Source organism: Neofelis nebulosa, chromosome 17 (genome assembly GCF_028018385.1).
Source record: "Neofelis nebulosa isolate mNeoNeb1 chromosome 17, mNeoNeb1.pri, whole genome shotgun sequence".
Lineage (NCBI taxonomy): Eukaryota > Metazoa > Chordata > Mammalia > Carnivora > Felidae > Neofelis > Neofelis nebulosa.
This window is the reverse complement of record NC_080798.1, coordinates 8502135-8517999: the sequence shown is the minus strand read 5'-3', so window position 1 is coordinate 8517999 and position 15865 is coordinate 8502135. Positions and strand designations below refer to the sequence as shown.

Sequence of the window (15865 nt, the reverse complement as noted above, 5' to 3'; positions counted from 1 at the left end):
ACCCAGGTGCCCTGAAATCTTTTTTTTTTTAGTGTTTATTTTTGAGAGACAGAGACAGAGCATGAGTGGGAGAGGGGCAGAGAGAGAGACGCACACAGAACCCGAAACAGGCTCCAAGCTCTGAGCCATCAGCACAGAGCCCGACGTGGGGCTTGAACCCGCAAACTGTGAGATCATGACCTGAGCCGAAGTTGGATGCTTAACTGATTGAGCCACCCAGACGTCTCTAAAATGAAATCTTTAAAAAAATATGTCTGCAGATCCTTTGACATGATCCTTGAGTATGATCTGGACTCGGTGACTCAACTCTAATGCATATAAAAAGGGAAAATGACAGTTTGCAACTTCAGAGACGAGGTCATCAAAGGCCCTGTAGCTTCCTGCTTGTTCTTAGACTGCTTGCTCTAGGGACAGGTAGCCGTCGTGAGAAACTGAGCCACCCCCCCACCCACCCCCCCGCCGACAGACAACAAGGAACCGAGGCCTCCAAACGAGGCCACCTCATGGGGACCCTGAACCACAACCATCCAGCTATGCCACTCCTAGGTTCCTGACCCTCAGAAATTGTGTGAGACAATACATTTATTCTTATTTTTTTGCAGAAGACTTTATTTTTTTTTAATTTTTTTATTTATTTTTTAATATATGAAATTTATTGTCAAATTGGTTTCCATACAACACCCAGTGCTCATCCCAAAAGGTGCCCTCCTCGATACCCATCACCCACCCTCCCCTCCCTCCCACCAATAGGTTTATTCTTTTAAGCAGCTACGTTTGGGGAGGGGTAATTTTTTTACACAGTGGTAGACGATATAATGGTCTAGTTAAAAAAAAAAATCACTAGGGGCGCCTGGGTGGCGCAGTCGGTTAAGCGTCCGACTTCAGCCAGGTCACGATCTCGCGGTCCGTGAGTTCGAGCCCCGCGTCAGGCTCTGGGCTGATGGCTCGGAGCCTGGAGCCTGTTTCCGATTCTGTGTCTCCCTCTCTCTCTGCCCCTCCCCCGTTCATGCTCTGTCTCTCTCTGTCCCAAAAATAAATAAAAAATGTTGAAAAAAAATTAAAAAAAAAAATCACTGTAGGGGCTCCTGGCTGGCTGAGTCAGTACAGCATGTGACTCTTGATCTTATATGTTATATACATATATCATATAATTTTTTAAAAACCACTCTAAAAAGGTTTGGATCGACGGTCCCACACTGTACCACAGGTCCTTATTTCTACTCCCTATTTCCTTTCCAAAGAACTGTGCCATCATCATCAACTCTCTGGAAACCCCATTGGCTGAGGATCGAGTCACGGGGAGAGGCTCGTGCGCGGTGTGTGTGGGATTTACCAGCCCTCCTATGGTGCCAAAAAGGAGAGAGATTTCATGCCAGCATGAGAGGCCATTTATTGTTCAGGGGCTGGGCCCCCACGTTTTGGGGGAGCTCCCCCACCGCTTCCTCCCCCCGTCGTCCCTGTGGACCCCTCAAGTGGCAGGTTGCTGAGTTGATCGTGGAGGGAGCACATCTTCAGGTGTACGTAGTCCAGAGTGGCCACCTTCTCCCTGTAATAACAGAGAGTGGGGGGCTGGTGCTGATGAGGCCAGATGCCAGGGGGCTAGAGTGGAAGAAGAGGGTGACTCAGGCCCTTTCCCCAAGACCTCACCCTCCTCCCACGCCCTCAGCCTCCTTCCTCACTCCGGCTTCATCTTGTCGGTCAGCAGCAGGTTCTTGGCCCGCAAGGCTTCGTCTTGGGCCAGCCGAAGGGTGGAGCTTAGGGCCTCTGCCCTGACGTGTTTGGCCAAGGCCTGGCGCTCCAGCTCCTGGGGAGAGGAGTGTAGGCGCGGCTGGGCTTGCCAGACTGGGCTGGGGGTGGAGGGGGAGCGGGATCGCGGCGGGCAAGGGTCATGGGGCCCATGGGGTCCACGTTCCTCCCCCAGGGTTTCCCATCATGCCTCGGACCTGAGACTGACCCCGGCATCCCACAGTGGGCTTTCCATATCCCATCATGTGCCGAACCTGTGGCTGTCCCACTGTCTGTCCCCTAACGTACTGCCCTTCTGGGTCCCAGCAAGCACGCAACCAGCATCTAACATGTTGTCCCCTAATGCCCATGAACCATCGTGCATTTGATATGTGTCCAGGTCCCGGGATCCCATCACTGGTGAACTACATCCCCTAATTCGTAAGACCCCGCATCTCTATTAGACCAGCATCTCAGTTAAAATAATAATCCTCAGTCCTCTGGTTCCCTACATTCCACAACGTCCCAGGCCCCGTGTCCTCTCATGTATTAGTCCTATAGTCCTGCCACATCAGTGTCGTCTCACCCACTGCAGCTTGTGTCCCATCATACATTAGGCCAGTATCCCATAATACATTAGGTATGTATGTTTCAGGATGTACACAGGCCTCAAGTTCCATCAGCTAATAGGCTGGGGCCGGTGGTGCAATACCGCGTGACGAGCTGTAGTTCCATTTCCCATAATGCACTAGCTTACTGTGACTTGTATTCACTGGGTCCCCTGTCTGACCTCAATGATCCCATATTGCGTCTCTTGAGGTCTACAGAAAATCAGGCTTGTATTCCATGAAGCTGTAGACGAGCGTCCGTCTCCTGTGTCCCACCATGCATCAGATCCAATGTGTCATCCACTGCCTCGGGCCCAAGTCCATCAGCCCGGGTCCCATAATGACTGACCTGTGACTTACCACCCACCAGACTGCTTGCCTCTCCTCCCCACCCCGATGCGTCAGATCCACGTGTTCCCCCAACACCTGCCACGAATGGTGTTTAGTGCTTCCCATCCTGCCACACATCAACGGCATCCTTGTGTCCGGGGCTCCCCTCCCGCCCCCCTGACCGAAAAGTGGGGCATGATGGCCTGTGGTCCCTGGTACCAGAATCTTCTTGTGTAGCCTCTGGCAGCTGGGGCAGGCGGGAGCCAGGCCCCTCTGCTTCACCTCGTCCACTAGGGGGGTCAGTGCTCGCTCCAGTAGCTGCTGCAGGGACTCTGTGGACAGCTGCTGCCCCTGGCTGAGGGAGGGGCAGTCACTGGGTGTCAGAAGCCTAATACCAACTCCGTTCCCAGATGCCCCGTAGCCACCTGCCCGGCCCCCACTCAGATGGCGCTTCCGCCATGCACCCACGCACCCTTCCCACCGTGCACTGGGGCCGACCTACAGTGCCTCAGGTATCTTTTGATTTCCACAGTGTGGGTAATTCCCACAGTGCCCTGGGGGGTGCCCACTCCCAAAGGGTAGCAGACAGCCCTTAGTTCATGAAAAAAAGCCACATTTCCCATCATACACTAGTTAAACTTGAACCCGAATTGGGAGTCCCCCACTTCCTATTGCGGACCAACCCTGGTATCCCTCCGTTCTCCAATGCATCAAGGTCTCAACCTTTCTCACGATGCAGAGAAACCTGGCCTCCCACCAAGTACCACATCCCAACCTCCTCACAATGCACTGGAAATCCAGGATGCTCAAAATGTATCATATCTTGTGTTCCACGAGACACTGACTTCATCTTGTGGGAAGGGGAGAAATCTGGCTCCCATCACGCACAAGGACTAGCCTGTCCTAAAACGCATGGGGATACTCTCCCACCGTGAACTCCTCCCTATCCACTCCACCCCCTGCCAGAGTCTTGGCCAGTGCCCCATCTCCTTCAATGGTCTGTCCTCAACGTGACCCAGAATGCACCAGGCCCCGCCAGGCCCCATCCCCTTACCTGGCACAGCGGGCACAGGAGCCTTGGGGCGGCCGATCCAGGGTCATGGAGAGGTCAGACCCTCTTCGAGAGCTCCGAAATTGCCGCCCCAGCTCCTCCAGAATAGGTTTCATTGGGCCCAGCCCCTCCAGTTCGCTCCTCAGGGAAGCCACAGACACTGCAGATCGCTCCACCCTGAGGTGAGGGTAACCAGTGCTGCGAGGTAGCCTCTCCAACGGTTAAGTCCACTTCGCACTTCACCCATTAGCGCAGCCCCTCCGTTTGCATCTGGTCTGCGATACTCCGGCCCTGCCCCGCCCCTCTGCGCTCTGATTGGCCTTTCCTTTGTGTCTTAAGGTCCGAAATGCCCCTCCCTGTTCTCCAATTGGCTTTCCCTGTTCCTACTTGGCTCCGCCCCTTATCCTTTTAAGGCATGGACCACAACGCTTCTCTAATTGGCGCCGCCCCTCAGTCCTTATTATCTGTAGCAAGCCACCCCCTCTTTCTAATTAGAGCTTCCACGTGCCAGGCTAGGGGCTCGACCTCTAGGCCCCAGCTGATGGGTCCATCCCTGACCTTCAAGGCCCCGCCCCCTATTCCCTGGCCGCGCGCTCGCCCGGGCTCTTACAAGGTGCACAGCTCATCCGCCCGGCCCCGCAGCTCCTGTAGGCCCCGCGCGGTCTGCGCCTGCTCACGCTGCGCCCGCTCCCACTGGCCCAGGAAGCCGTCGAGCCTGCCGCCCAGGCCCCCGAGCAGCCGCAGGGCCTCCTGTACCGCCCCCTCCTCCTGATGCCACCGGGCAGTCAGCGAGGACACCTCCCTCCTGGAGAGGCAGAGGTAAGGGACCGGTCAGGGCTGAGGTTCGGACAGGTCTCCAACGCCCCCTCCCTGCCCATGGCTCTGGACCCACCCAGCTCCCAAATTCTCCTGTCCTGCCCATTTCTTGCAATCCTCTCACGTCCCTGTCCCCTTGTCGGGGGTCCTGGCCCTTCCCTTGTACTGCCCCCACCCCCCAGCCCCATGCCAGCTCCTCCAGACGCTGCGACCCTGAAGTTGGAGCCCCCCGAGGACCTGTCCCCTACCCAAACCCGCCCACCCTAGTTTCACCAGACGCGGACCTCCCTTCCGCCAACCCTATACTCAAAACTCAGCTCTTTGAAGTCCGGCCTTTCCAGCTCACCATCCCCAACACCCTCCCTCCTGGGCTCCTGGAGCTCCATCGCATAGGCCCTCGTCCCGCTCTGATCTTCGAGGCTCCACCCTCGGGCCCGCCCAAGTCAGGTCCTCGAGGTTTCACACCCTCGCGCCCTTCCCACTTGCCTCAGCTCCTCAAGGCCGGCAGAGACCTTCTGCAACTCCTGCTCGCTCACAACGGGGCCCTCCCCCGCCCGCGGCCCCATTCCCCAACCGCCTGAGGCCATGCTGCGCGGTCGCGGGGGTTCGTTGGGGCTCCCCGGAGGGCCAGAGGAGCCAGGGGGCTGGGCGGGGGGGCCCAGGCCCTGCCGAGAGAGGCCAGCCTCCAGCTTCTGCTGTAGCTCCTGCAGCTCGGCCTCCTGCCTCCGCGGTGTCTCGTTCTGCAGCTGCTGCTGGAGATAACGCAGCTTCTCCTGGGCGGGGAAGGAAGGCGGGGTGACACCGTCCGGCCGCTCGCCTCCCACGACCACCTCCACCTGCCAATCTGCCCAATGACTCCCCGAGATTGGAAAGTAAATGGATGGGGAAGAGAAGAGTGGGAAGCCCCGTTTCGAGTCTAGATGGACTCTCCATTGCTGTTGCCGGGGAGGACTGGCCCGTCTGAAATCCCGCTCGCTTTAACCTCCGAATGCTTGCCTCCACGTCCCCCTCCAGCCCTCCACCCCCACTCCGGTTCTCCGTGGGGCCAAATTCCAGCCCCTCCTGTCAGAACAAGTGAAGCTTTTCCAACACGGTGCTGGGAAATGAGTGAGAAATGGGGGCCGGACAGGCATTCCTGCTCAGAGTCGGACACGAGTCCCTCTCCAAGACCTGAACGCGAGTACGCATGGAGGAGCTTGAACGTGAACGTTGAAGGGGCGGGGGTGGCTGGGCAGGAAGCCCCACCTGAAGTCTACTTCAAGTACCTCGTGCGTCTGACCGTCTTCCTCAACCCCCCCCCCCCCCCCCCCTCACCTCCAGCAGGGCAGAGTTCTGCTTCAGGACGTTGGTTTTTATTTCAGCGTCTTCCACCGACTGGGTCACCTTCAGGCAGTTCTCCTGGGTCAGAACACCAGGGCAGGGGCCCTGCCTTCCCATTCCAGTTCCCGCCTCCCAACTCTTACCCTCGCTAGTTCCATAGAGGCTCCCACCCCTCCTCTGAAACACACCTGCTTCCTCCGGTCTGCCTGGTTCCCTGGGCTTCAGGGATGGCTTCCTCCGTAGACCCCCCGCTCCAAGGGCTAGTTTTCTCCACCCATCTCCTGTCCGTGACTCCATTCCCCCTCACGTTTCCACCTTCTTCCTACTTCCGCTCCCTTCTCCCCACCCTTCTCTTGCTCGGCTGCGGCTCACCTTGAGTTGACTGCAGTAGCCTTCTAGTTCGTCCGCCTCTTGCCGCCTTCTCTCTAGATTCTCGCTCAGCACAGAACACTCACTCTGGAGCCCGGAAGGGAAGAGAGGTTAGCCAGGGCCACGAGGATACCCCATGGGGAGGAGAGGCTGGGTCTGGGAAGGACCCTTTCCCTTCCCAGCCTCAAACTTCCCAAGCAGGGCTGTGGGGGCACTGAGTTGGAGGATAGCTCTAGGAGAGGAACTTGGCCGTGGAGGAAGAGGAGGTATGGGGGGGGGGGGTCCCCACACCTGCAGCGTCTGCACGTGCTGGTTAACCCTGGTGGTCTTTTCCTTCAAGCTGGTGATGGAGTCTTTGGCACGGACCAATCCACTGTTGACCCCACTCTGGGGAAGAATGGGAGAAGGCAGGTCAGTGGGTGTGTGGGAGCGAACCCCAACCCCAAGAAAAAGGTCTAGAACAGAGAGGAGGCTGGGTTTGCACCTCAATTTTGCCCTGCAATGGCTGTGTGACCTTGGGCCGGGGCTGTACCTCTTTGATTCTTGGTACTCCTGTTCCATGAAACCAGAGGGTGGGCTCATTTTCTGCTTGGTGAATGGGAAGGAAAAGAAGTGGGATCCGGAAGGGAGTGGGGGGGGGGAGGGGGTCAGGGGAGAACTCAGATCCATGGGAGATGGATGGTCTCAATTGAACCTTGAGAGAAATGCCCTTGGGGTCCACAGACATAAATAAGATGAACTATTAAAACACATGCTGTATTTTTCTCTCCAGGCACTGGAAAAAAATTTTAAGATAATCCACTTTCCAGATATAAGTGCTCACTAAGCACCATGCCACACACACACACACACACACACACACACACACACACACACATTTCCTTTTCAGTCCTCTAAGCCACACCTTTTGAGGCTTTTTGGCCCAATCTGCAAGTGAGGAAAATGAGGCTTAGAGATACAATCCCCCCTTGAATTCCCAGGTACACAGCGCGTGAGACGGCCTTGTCAGATTTTAAACCCAGAGCCTTTGTTTTAAACCATGACACCACATAGCCTCTGATCATCGCCACCTTATATCACCAGAAAATGCTTTAGGACTCATGCGAAGCAAACTGTGGCCCAAGAGGGACGCAGGTGGCAGGATCCACTGTCTGCTCTTCCACATTTTTAGACGACTTAGCGCGGCACACGACTGTCCAGGCAAAGACTACATTTCCCAGGCTCCCTTGCAGGTAGGTGTGGCCACACCACAAAGTTTCAGCCAATGGGATGTGAGTAGCAATAAGGTAAGCATTTTCTAAGTCCTGCCTTTCTTAAAGGAAGAGAGGGAAAACATCCCCCTTTCTCTCTTCTTGCTGGCTGGAGTTCAAAGTTGGTGGCTAAAGCCAGAGCAAACATCTTGACCACCAGTTGCAGGACACAACAAGATAGAGAAGGCTGAGTCCTCAGTACTGTGGAGCCGCTGTACTCAAATTCCAACCACTGACCATGACGGTGTCACATGATGTACATGTGAGAGAGAACATCTTCCATCGCGTTTAGCCTGTGCTATTTTGTGCCTTTTTGTTACTGGCAGCCACACTTGCGACTCTATAGCTGAACCTCCAGAACACGGAGGCTGTAACGCACTTCATTTGAAGAGCAAGCCTGCTACGCTTGTTGAGATTATTATGTGAGAGAGAAATAAAGTTACCTTGCCTAAGCCAGTTACTTTGGTGTCCTTCACAGTTGCTGGACTAGTACGCAAAGAGAAAAGGGAGAACAAATTTCCTCTATCGTAAGAAAAGGACAACATCACGTTCCTTGCATGATTGCTCTGGAGAAGAGGTGTGATGAGAAATATCGTATTGGGGCACCTGGGTGACTCAGTCGGTTGTGTCTGACTCTTGATTTCGGCTCAGGTCATGGCCCCAGGGGTGTGATTTCGGCTCAGGTCATGGCCCCAGGAGCCTTCATCAGGCTCCACATTCAGCGCGGAACCTGTCCAAGATTCTCTGTCTTTCTCTCTCTCCCTCTGCCCCTCTCCCCTGATCTCTCTCTCTCTCTCTCTCTCTCTCTCTCAAAATAAAAAAAGAAAAGAAAAAAGAAATATTGTATTAAGGTGACATAAGCAAAATGATGGATGTCCAAAATTCCACCCCTCCATAAAAACAATGAAAAAAACTGCCCAAACCTGTAAGAGTCAAGTCCTTGAGAAGGTGTAACCATTATAAATATATATGCACCAAACAGAGCTTTAAAATGCATGAAAGAAGGGACGCCTGGGTGACTCAGTCGGTTAAGCGTCTGACTTCGGCTCAGGTCAGGATCTCATGGTTCATGAGTTTGAGCCCTGCGTTGGGTTCTGTGCTTGACAGCTCAGAGCCTGGAGTCTGCCTCGGATTCTGTGTCTCCCTCTCTCTCTCTGCCCCTCCTCCGTTTGTTCTCTCTCTCTCTCTCTCTCAATAAAACATTAAAAAGAGTTTAAACTGTGTGAAACAAAACCTGACAGAATTGAAGGGAGAAATTGACAATTCAACAGCAATGGTTGGGGACTTCAGCCTCAGTATCACACTTTGAGTAAGGACAGCACAACCGGAGAGAAATCAACAAGGAGACAGAAGACCGGAAAACCACTATAAACCAGCCAGACCTAACAGACGTCTGACAGACAGCCCTCCACCCGGCAAGAGCAGAATACACATTCTTCTCAAGTGCCCATGAGACATTCTACCTCGGGTCCGGGATGGACCCTGTATTGAGTCAGAAAACAAGTCTCGATAAATGCAAAAGAAGCGAATCATACAAAGTATGCTTTCTGACCTCAGTGACCTCAGGAGAATGGAGAGTAGAAGTCGTTATTAGAGGGGCACTTGGCTGGTGCAGTCAGTAGAGTGTGTGAGTCTGGATCTCGGGGTTTTGAGTTTGAGCCCCGCGTGGGGTGTAGAGGGGTGTAGAGGTTACTTTAAAGTCCGAAGAAGATGAAGACAGAGACAGAGGAGCAAGAGGAGGGAGGAGGAGGAGGAGGAGGGAGGGTATGAAGAACTAGGACATCTGCATAGACCCATAAGAAGTAGAGAGATTGTGGCTCAGTCGGTTAAGCGTCCAGCTTCCCGCTCAGGTCATGATCTCCCAGTTCACGAGTTCGAGCCCCGCATTGGGCTGTGTCGCTGACAGCTCAGAACCTGGAGCCCGCTTCGGCTCTCTGCCCCTCCCCCACTTCTCCCTCTTTCCCTCCCCCCACTTGTGCTCGGTCTCTCAAAAATAAATAAATGTCAGAAAAAAAAATTTTTTAAATACAGTAAAACCTTGGTCTGCAAGCATAATTCGCGCAGGGAGACCTGCTTGTAATCCAAAGTGCCCGTATATCAAAGTGAATTTCAAGAACCATTGGCTCAGTTGTGATCACGTACCATTCAATGGCACGTACTACTCGTATTGCAAGACAGCACATTTATCAAGTATGAAATGTATTAGAAACGTTTGCTCGTCTTGTGGATCACACCCAGAACAAGCTACTCGCCATCCAAGGCTTTACTGTATGCCCATAAGTTCTTTGACACTTCTCTAAATGAGGAGACTTACCTGCCTCACTTGAGTGTCAGCTGGACTTAGTGACCCTCGTCGCTAGTAGAATAAGGCAGAAGTGATGGTGTGTGATTTAAGAGACTAGTTCACAAAAGGAACCTTGGCTTCCTGCTTGCCCTCGCTTGCTCTGGGGAGTCACTGCCATGTCACAAGCAGCCCCTTGTGGGGAGGCCCATGGGACAAGGAAATGAACCTCCAGCCAAGAGCCATATGAATGTGGATGTGCAAACTCCAGTCCTGGTCAGTCCTTCGGATGGCTGCAGCCCCTACTGACATTTTGACTCCAACCTTAAGAGAAACCCTGAGCCAGAACCACCCAGCTAAGCCACTCCAGGCTGGTTGTTCTAAGTTTGGGGATAATTTGTTTCACAGCAGTAGCTAACCAATACACAAAGTGATTTTTAAAAATTACTTATTTTGGGGGGCGCCTGGGGGGCTCAATTGGTTAAATGTCCGACTTTGGTGCCTGGGGGGCTCAACTGGTCAAAGATCCGACTTTGTGGTGGTTCACGAGTTCGAGCCCTGCGTCGGGCTCTGTGCCGACAACTCAGAGCCTGGGGCCTGCTTTGGATTCTGAGCCTCTCTCTCTCTGCCCCTCCCCACTCATACCCTCTCTCTGTCTCTCAAAAATAAATAAAACATTAAACAAATTTTTTAATTGTTTATTTTTTAGAGAGAGCGAGCAGGGGAGGGACAGAGGGAGGGGGGGACAGAAGATCTGAAGCGGGCTCTATGCTGACAGCGGAGAGCCCGATGCAGGGCTTGAACTCACAAACTGTGAGATCATGACCTGAGCCGAAGTTGGATGCTTAACCAAGTGAGCCACCCGGGCGCCCCTGATTATTTTTTTAATTTTTATTTATTTTGAGAGAGAGAGAGAGAGAGCGAGCGAGAGAGAGCGCTAGCTGAGGAGGGACAGACAGAGAGCACGAGAGAGAATCCCAAGCTGGCTGTGCACTGTCAGCACAGAGCCTGATGCGGGGCTCAATCTCACGAGCCGCCATATCACAACCTGAGCCGAAATCGAGAGTTGGACGCTTAACCGACTGAACCACTCAGGTGCCCCCAAAGTGATTATTTTTTAAACTGAAGACCCAGAAGGTCTTGGGTTTCCTGTAGCTGTTCTGGAAAATAAGGAAAGTAGGTGCTGGGGTCTACTCCGTTCTCCCACTTAATAGTTGTACGACCTCAGGGAGGGGACTCTTACCCCACCTGTCACATGGAGGTGAGGTTAATAGCTACCTTCCCAGGGCCGGTGGGAGGGGCGCAGGCTGGCCTGTGGTCAATACTTCTTTGAGAAGGGGCCATTTGGGTCCCTGGGGGTGAGTCTTAGCTTCACTGAGAGCAGATCTGGGGGTGGTGAAGACAGGGCCTGTCGCCCTTGGCTGAGAAGCGAATGGCCTGATGGGGAGGGGAGAGCCAGAGATGGGGACAAATCCCTCCTTGGCCACCCATAGGCTGCACCTTGGCCATCAACCCCCCCCCCCCCCCCACTCTGAGCCTGCTTTTCTTCCTTTGCCATAAAACAGGAATGATGCTACCTTGCTTAGATGGCAATGAGGAAGGATGGCCAAGGTGGTAAGGTCAGTAAGGCGAGCTCAATGACTAGTGTCACCATTGTTGAAAATAATGACAACAGGGCGGGAAGTACCAGGAAGGGGCTTAGCACCAAGACCTCACGTAACCCCCAGGAATTCTGCCCTGTCCATCTTTGCGTTGCTTCACCGACCTTCTCAGAAAGCAATCCCACCATCTCTGTTCCTTTCCTGGCCTCGTAATGGTGTCCTCGCTTAAGACAGGAGCCCAAAGCTTCTGCTTCGTGTTCTCCTGCTGTCCTCTGTCGGGTCTGGGACTTGTCATCTCAGCCGGGGGCCCCAGGCACCCAGTTTTCTTCCTTCCTCTCTCTGGGTCTCTGTCTCCCTCTCTCCTGGTCCCTGCTCTCCCCCTGCCCCAAATATCTGCCCCCCAATCTCTGTGGCCTCTGTCGCCCACCTCTGGATCTCTGTGCCCCCCCCACCAAGTTTCCCTCCCCCCACTCTGGTCTCTGTCCCCTTCTCTCTGGGTTTCCGCCACCTCCCCTCTGCCTGTCTCTAGCTTTCTCTCCTGTCGTAGCTCAGGTGCTGAATGCCAGGATGGGCTCTTGCTGTCCCCGCCCTACCGCTCCCGCCTGTGCCCCTGGATGTTGGCTGTCATTACTGTTTCCATCTCACAGAGAAGGAACCTCAAAGTCCTGGGAGGCTGATGCATCCACGCAGCCCCACCGCAGCCCGTGGCTGCTTCGGGCCTTGCTCTCAGCAGGGCTCTTTCCCGGCTGTCACAATCCCCCCGGGGACGGGATGTGACTCAGAAACACTTCTGGTGGGAGGCAGGCCTCTGCAGATGCTCCGAGAGGGAGGACACTGCTCTGGCTGGGGGAGATGTCTCTGGGGCCACCCGTCCCACTGGGACTCTCTCTGCCCTGTTCCCTTCTTTCCATCTGACCCTTCCATCCCGGGCCCTCGCCCAGCCTCCTGTCTGGCCTCCCTGCCTCCAGCCTCCGCCTTCCAGACATCCCCACACCAGGTGCAGAGGAGTCATCCAGGGAAAGAAGGGACCTTTGCATTCACACCACCTAATCCTGGCCCTGTCGCTTACAGGCTCTCCTACTTTGCTCAGGTCACTCCACCTCTCTGTTCCTCAGTTACTTGTGTTTCCATCTTTAAAAGAATTTTTTTTTTTAATTTTGTTTAATGTTTTCTTTATTCTTGAGAGAAAGAGAGACAGAGCATGAGCGAGGGAGGGACACAGCGAGAGAGGGACACAGAATCCGAAGCAGGCTCCAGGCTCCGAGCCGTCAGCACAGAGCCCGACGCGGGGCTCGAACCCGCGAACCGCAAGATCGTGACCTGAGCCGAAGTCGGACGCTCAACCGACTGAGCCCCCCCGGGCGCCCCTCATCTTTAAACCGGTAATTATACCAGTTCCCTGACAGAACTTCTTTTTTTTTTTTTTTTTTTTTAATTTTTTTTTTTAATTTTTTTTTTTCAACATTTTTTATTTATTTTTGGGACAGAGAGAGACAGAGCATGAACGGGGGAGGGTCAGAGAGAGAGGGAGACACAGAATCGGAAACAGGCTCCAGGCTCCGAGCCATCAGCCCAGAGCCTGACGCGGGGCTCAAACTCACGGACCGCGAGATCGTGACCTGGCTGAAGTCGGACGCTTAACCGACTGCGCCACCCAGGCGCCCCAATCCCTGACAGAACTTCTAAGAGAAGAAAACGAGATTCCCCACCACGGGGATGTGACACAGTGCCTGGCACATAGTAGGTGCTCAGTACATGGGAATGGATTCAGAACTCCTGAGCTGCTCCTCTCCCCTACCCAGGAACCTTCAATGGCTCCCCTCTGCCCTCAGGAGCACGCCCACAGTTCTCAGCCTGCGTGGCCTCTGCCCTCTCCACTCCAGCCTCGTCCCTCTCACCCCCCACACTCCAGCCCCAGAGACCTAACCCCCTCTCCCTGTCCGTTTGCACCTGCTGTTCCAGTCAGCTAGAACACCATTCTCTGTCTTCTGCTTGGGGAACACCTTCCTGATCTTCAAGATCCAGCTTCTGTGTTGCCTTTTCTGGAAAGCCTCCCCTGACCATGGCCGACTGGGCCAAGGCCACCCTCTTCAGGGCTCCCACAGTGACCTCTACTGTCCCCATCGATGCAGGGTGCGCCCCCCCCCAACTCCTGAGACCGTCTCCACTACTTATAAGCGGCGTGACCTATTTAACCTTTCTGAGGCCTCAATATCTTCCTCTGTGAAATGGGGATAAATAACAACAAGCAACACTGATTCTGAGCCCGCAGCCGTGCTAAACGTTTTACAGAACGGGCTCCACCTCTTTGTCATGACCACCTCGTGAAGCGGGCGTGGCTGCATCCAGAACGCTGTCTGGCTGTCCCTTTGCTGCTCCTACACCAGCGCCTGGCACATCATAGGCGTTCAAGACCTATGTGTTGAAAGAGCAAACTCCTGCATTTCCAGTTTTACAGATGAGGAAACTGAGGCTCTCAGAACATAGAAGGCGCTTAGGAAATGCTAGTGAGTCTTGTGAGCAACATTATGACCGTGGTTGTCATTCGTGTAATTCTCAGAGTCCGTATCAAGCCCAGTTCAGGGCCTGGCCCGGAGGAAGCCTGGCCGGGGTGGAGGGTGGCAGGGAAGTTAAAGGATCAAACTGTAGGAGCGACTCGGTGGGCTCCGTTGATTGAGGGTCCGACTCCTGACTTTGGCTCAGGTCATGATCTCGTGGTCCGTGAGTTCAAGCCCCGCATCAGGCTCCATGCTGACGATGCAGAGCCTGCTTGGGATTCTCTCCCTCCCTTTCTCTGCCCTCCTCCTACTCTCTCTCTGTCTCTCTCAAAAGAAATAAAAAGAGAGAAAAAGAAAAGATCAAACTGTAGCACTCTATGCTCTAGTCAGGAATTCTCTAAATCCCCCCTAGATCTCGCTCACCTCTCGGTTTTGCCCCAGATTTAGGTGATCCCCTCCGAGAACTCCTACTCAACCATCAAAGCCCGATTGCAACAGCCGCCTCCTCCAGGAAGCATTCTCTGATATTCCCAGCCTGGTTTGAAAGTTATCACCGCAGTCTGTCTCTGCCAGCTCCACCAGACCGGGGGGTCCCCGAGTTCAGAAACCTGGCCTAACTCCTACCTGGGACTCCAGCCTCACCCAGAACGTTTGGAAGCGAGTGAACGAACTAAGGAGACCAATTCCCTAGGCAACAGGCATCATTCACCCAGGATGGGGACTGATTCAGGGCTGGCTTCGTGGTTAGGGGAGGAGGAGGCGGTTCCTCTGGGCCTGGAGGATGACCAGCACTTTCTTCCTCCAAGTCAAGAAGAGCCCCCCGCCCCCCCTCCTCAGTATTTGTCTACCACCAGGGCGAAGACCCTAGCCTTCCCCAGCCAGGGCCCCTCACCAGTATCTCCGAGATGTCTGGGTCATCCGAAGCCCAGGGTAGGGTGGGGGAGGCAGGGGGCACCGGCAGTGCAAGAGGGCCACTGTCCTCTGTGGTTGAGTCTGTCCCTGAGGAGTCGGTGGGCTCCATCGCGGCCAGGTTGAGCAGTGACACATTGGTGCAGGCGGAGGACCTCTTGAGGTTCAGGCACCAGTGCATTGGCTTGTGGGACATCCGAGGCTCCACCCTGTGCAGGAGAAACGGGCAGGGGGCTCGAGATACAGCCCCAGTGGGTCCGGTGCCTCCTGCCTCCCTGTCTCCACACCGCCTGCCCTCTCTGACTGCAACCTTATCGTCCACTTTCTTCGTCCTCCTCCCTCTCTGCTGCCTGCTTTCTCCTTCCTCCTTCCACCCTCCCTCGCTCCATCCCCACGACCCTCTTCCTCTCTACCTCCCTCTGCCGCCACCACCGTCTGGCCTGGCCCTCGGTTGCCCCCTCCTCGTCTCCCCCTCCCCTTCCTCCAGCACCCACGGTGGCACTCGTGCTCTGTTGGAGGCAGTGCTGGGCGCTAGGACCGTCCCCGACAGGGTGCGACAAACCCACCCGTGGAACGACACGGCCTTCTTTTTCTTCGTGATCCCCTTGGCCGGGGTGCTCACCCCCCCAGGAGCCTCGGGGACCAGCTGGGAGTGGCTCTCGACCCCTGCTGGGGGGTCCCCGGCCTCATGGATCTCTTTGGATTGCCAGATTGTCTTGACCACCACGCTCGCCATGGCGTGGGGGGGGGGGGGGGGCCCTGCCCCCGGGGACTCCTTCCTCTGAGACTCGCCACCTACTCTGACCGCTGACCCTCAAAGCCCCTGTCCTCCCAGGACTGCCTCATAAAGGACCCAACCACTGGGCCCCAGTAAGGGGGGGGGGGTGCATAGGGGGAGGAGAAGGCACTGGCCAGTGTGTTCCCCCAGGGCGTCTCCCTGGACACTTCTGGCTCTACCAGATATGTTCCTTCCATTAGAACCACGACAGATTTCTCCATTCCAGTCCAGAACCTACAATGGACGGGCCCACTGGTCCTCGGGAGAGGTTCAGCTTCCCTTCCCCTGAGACTGTGGGTTCATCCGGCCCCTGCCCGCCCCCCTCCCCC

At 55.0% G+C, this 15865-nt stretch overlaps 1 protein-coding gene and 1 long non-coding RNA gene across 15 annotated transcripts; one reads left to right on the top strand and one right to left on the bottom strand.

Moving 5' to 3' along the window:
* Positions 1-1365: 1365 nt before the first annotated feature.
* On the bottom strand, positions 1366-15583 carry TSKS (testis specific serine kinase substrate). 13 transcript variants are annotated; one of them, XM_058707231.1, is made up of 11 exons: positions 15325-15583; positions 14742-14967; positions 6511-6606; positions 6223-6306; positions 5845-5955; positions 5017-5279; positions 4325-4519; positions 3718-3891; positions 2883-3018; positions 1680-1847; positions 1366-1599 (listed from the first exon to the last, which is right to left on the bottom strand). In XM_058707231.1, the coding sequence occupies exons 1-11, from the start codon at positions 15492-15494 to the stop codon at positions 1390-1392; spliced, it is 1833 nt and encodes a 610-aa protein (XP_058563214.1). In that variant the 5' UTR covers positions 15495-15583; the 3' UTR covers positions 1366-1389. The 13 variants fall into 13 exon arrangements, with proteins under 13 accessions (XP_058563214.1, XP_058563218.1, XP_058563213.1 ...); XM_058707235.1 differs by having other exon boundaries at positions 5845-5913; XM_058707230.1 differs by having other exon boundaries at positions 1366-1546; positions 1648-1847; positions 5017-5303; positions 15325-15582.
* Positions 6514-9053, top strand: LOC131499316 (uncharacterized). 2 transcript variants are annotated; one of them, XR_009255799.1, is made up of 3 exons: positions 6514-6630; positions 7303-7451; positions 7796-9052. It is a non-coding gene; the product is annotated as an uncharacterized LOC131499316 (long non-coding RNA). The 2 variants fall into 2 exon arrangements; XR_009255801.1 differs by having other exon boundaries at positions 6549-6630; positions 6992-7451; positions 7796-9053.
* Positions 15584-15865: the final 282 nt, after the last annotated feature.

Bases quoted from the DNA above. Each gene is read 5' to 3' on its own strand.
- TSKS (XM_058707229.1), bottom strand. From the start codon at position 15,494: ATGGCGAGCGTGGTGGTCAAGACAATCTGGCAATCCAAAGAGATCCAT. The intron at 6,607-14,741 runs GTGAGGGGCCCT...ATTCTTCCCCAG, and splicing joins CAGACATCTCGGAGATACTG to AGTGGGGTCAACAGTGGATT. The intron at 5,956-6,222 runs GTGAGCCGCAGC...ATGGGAAGGCAG, and splicing joins GCTACTGCAGTCAACTCAAG to GGCCCCTGCCCTGGTGTTCT.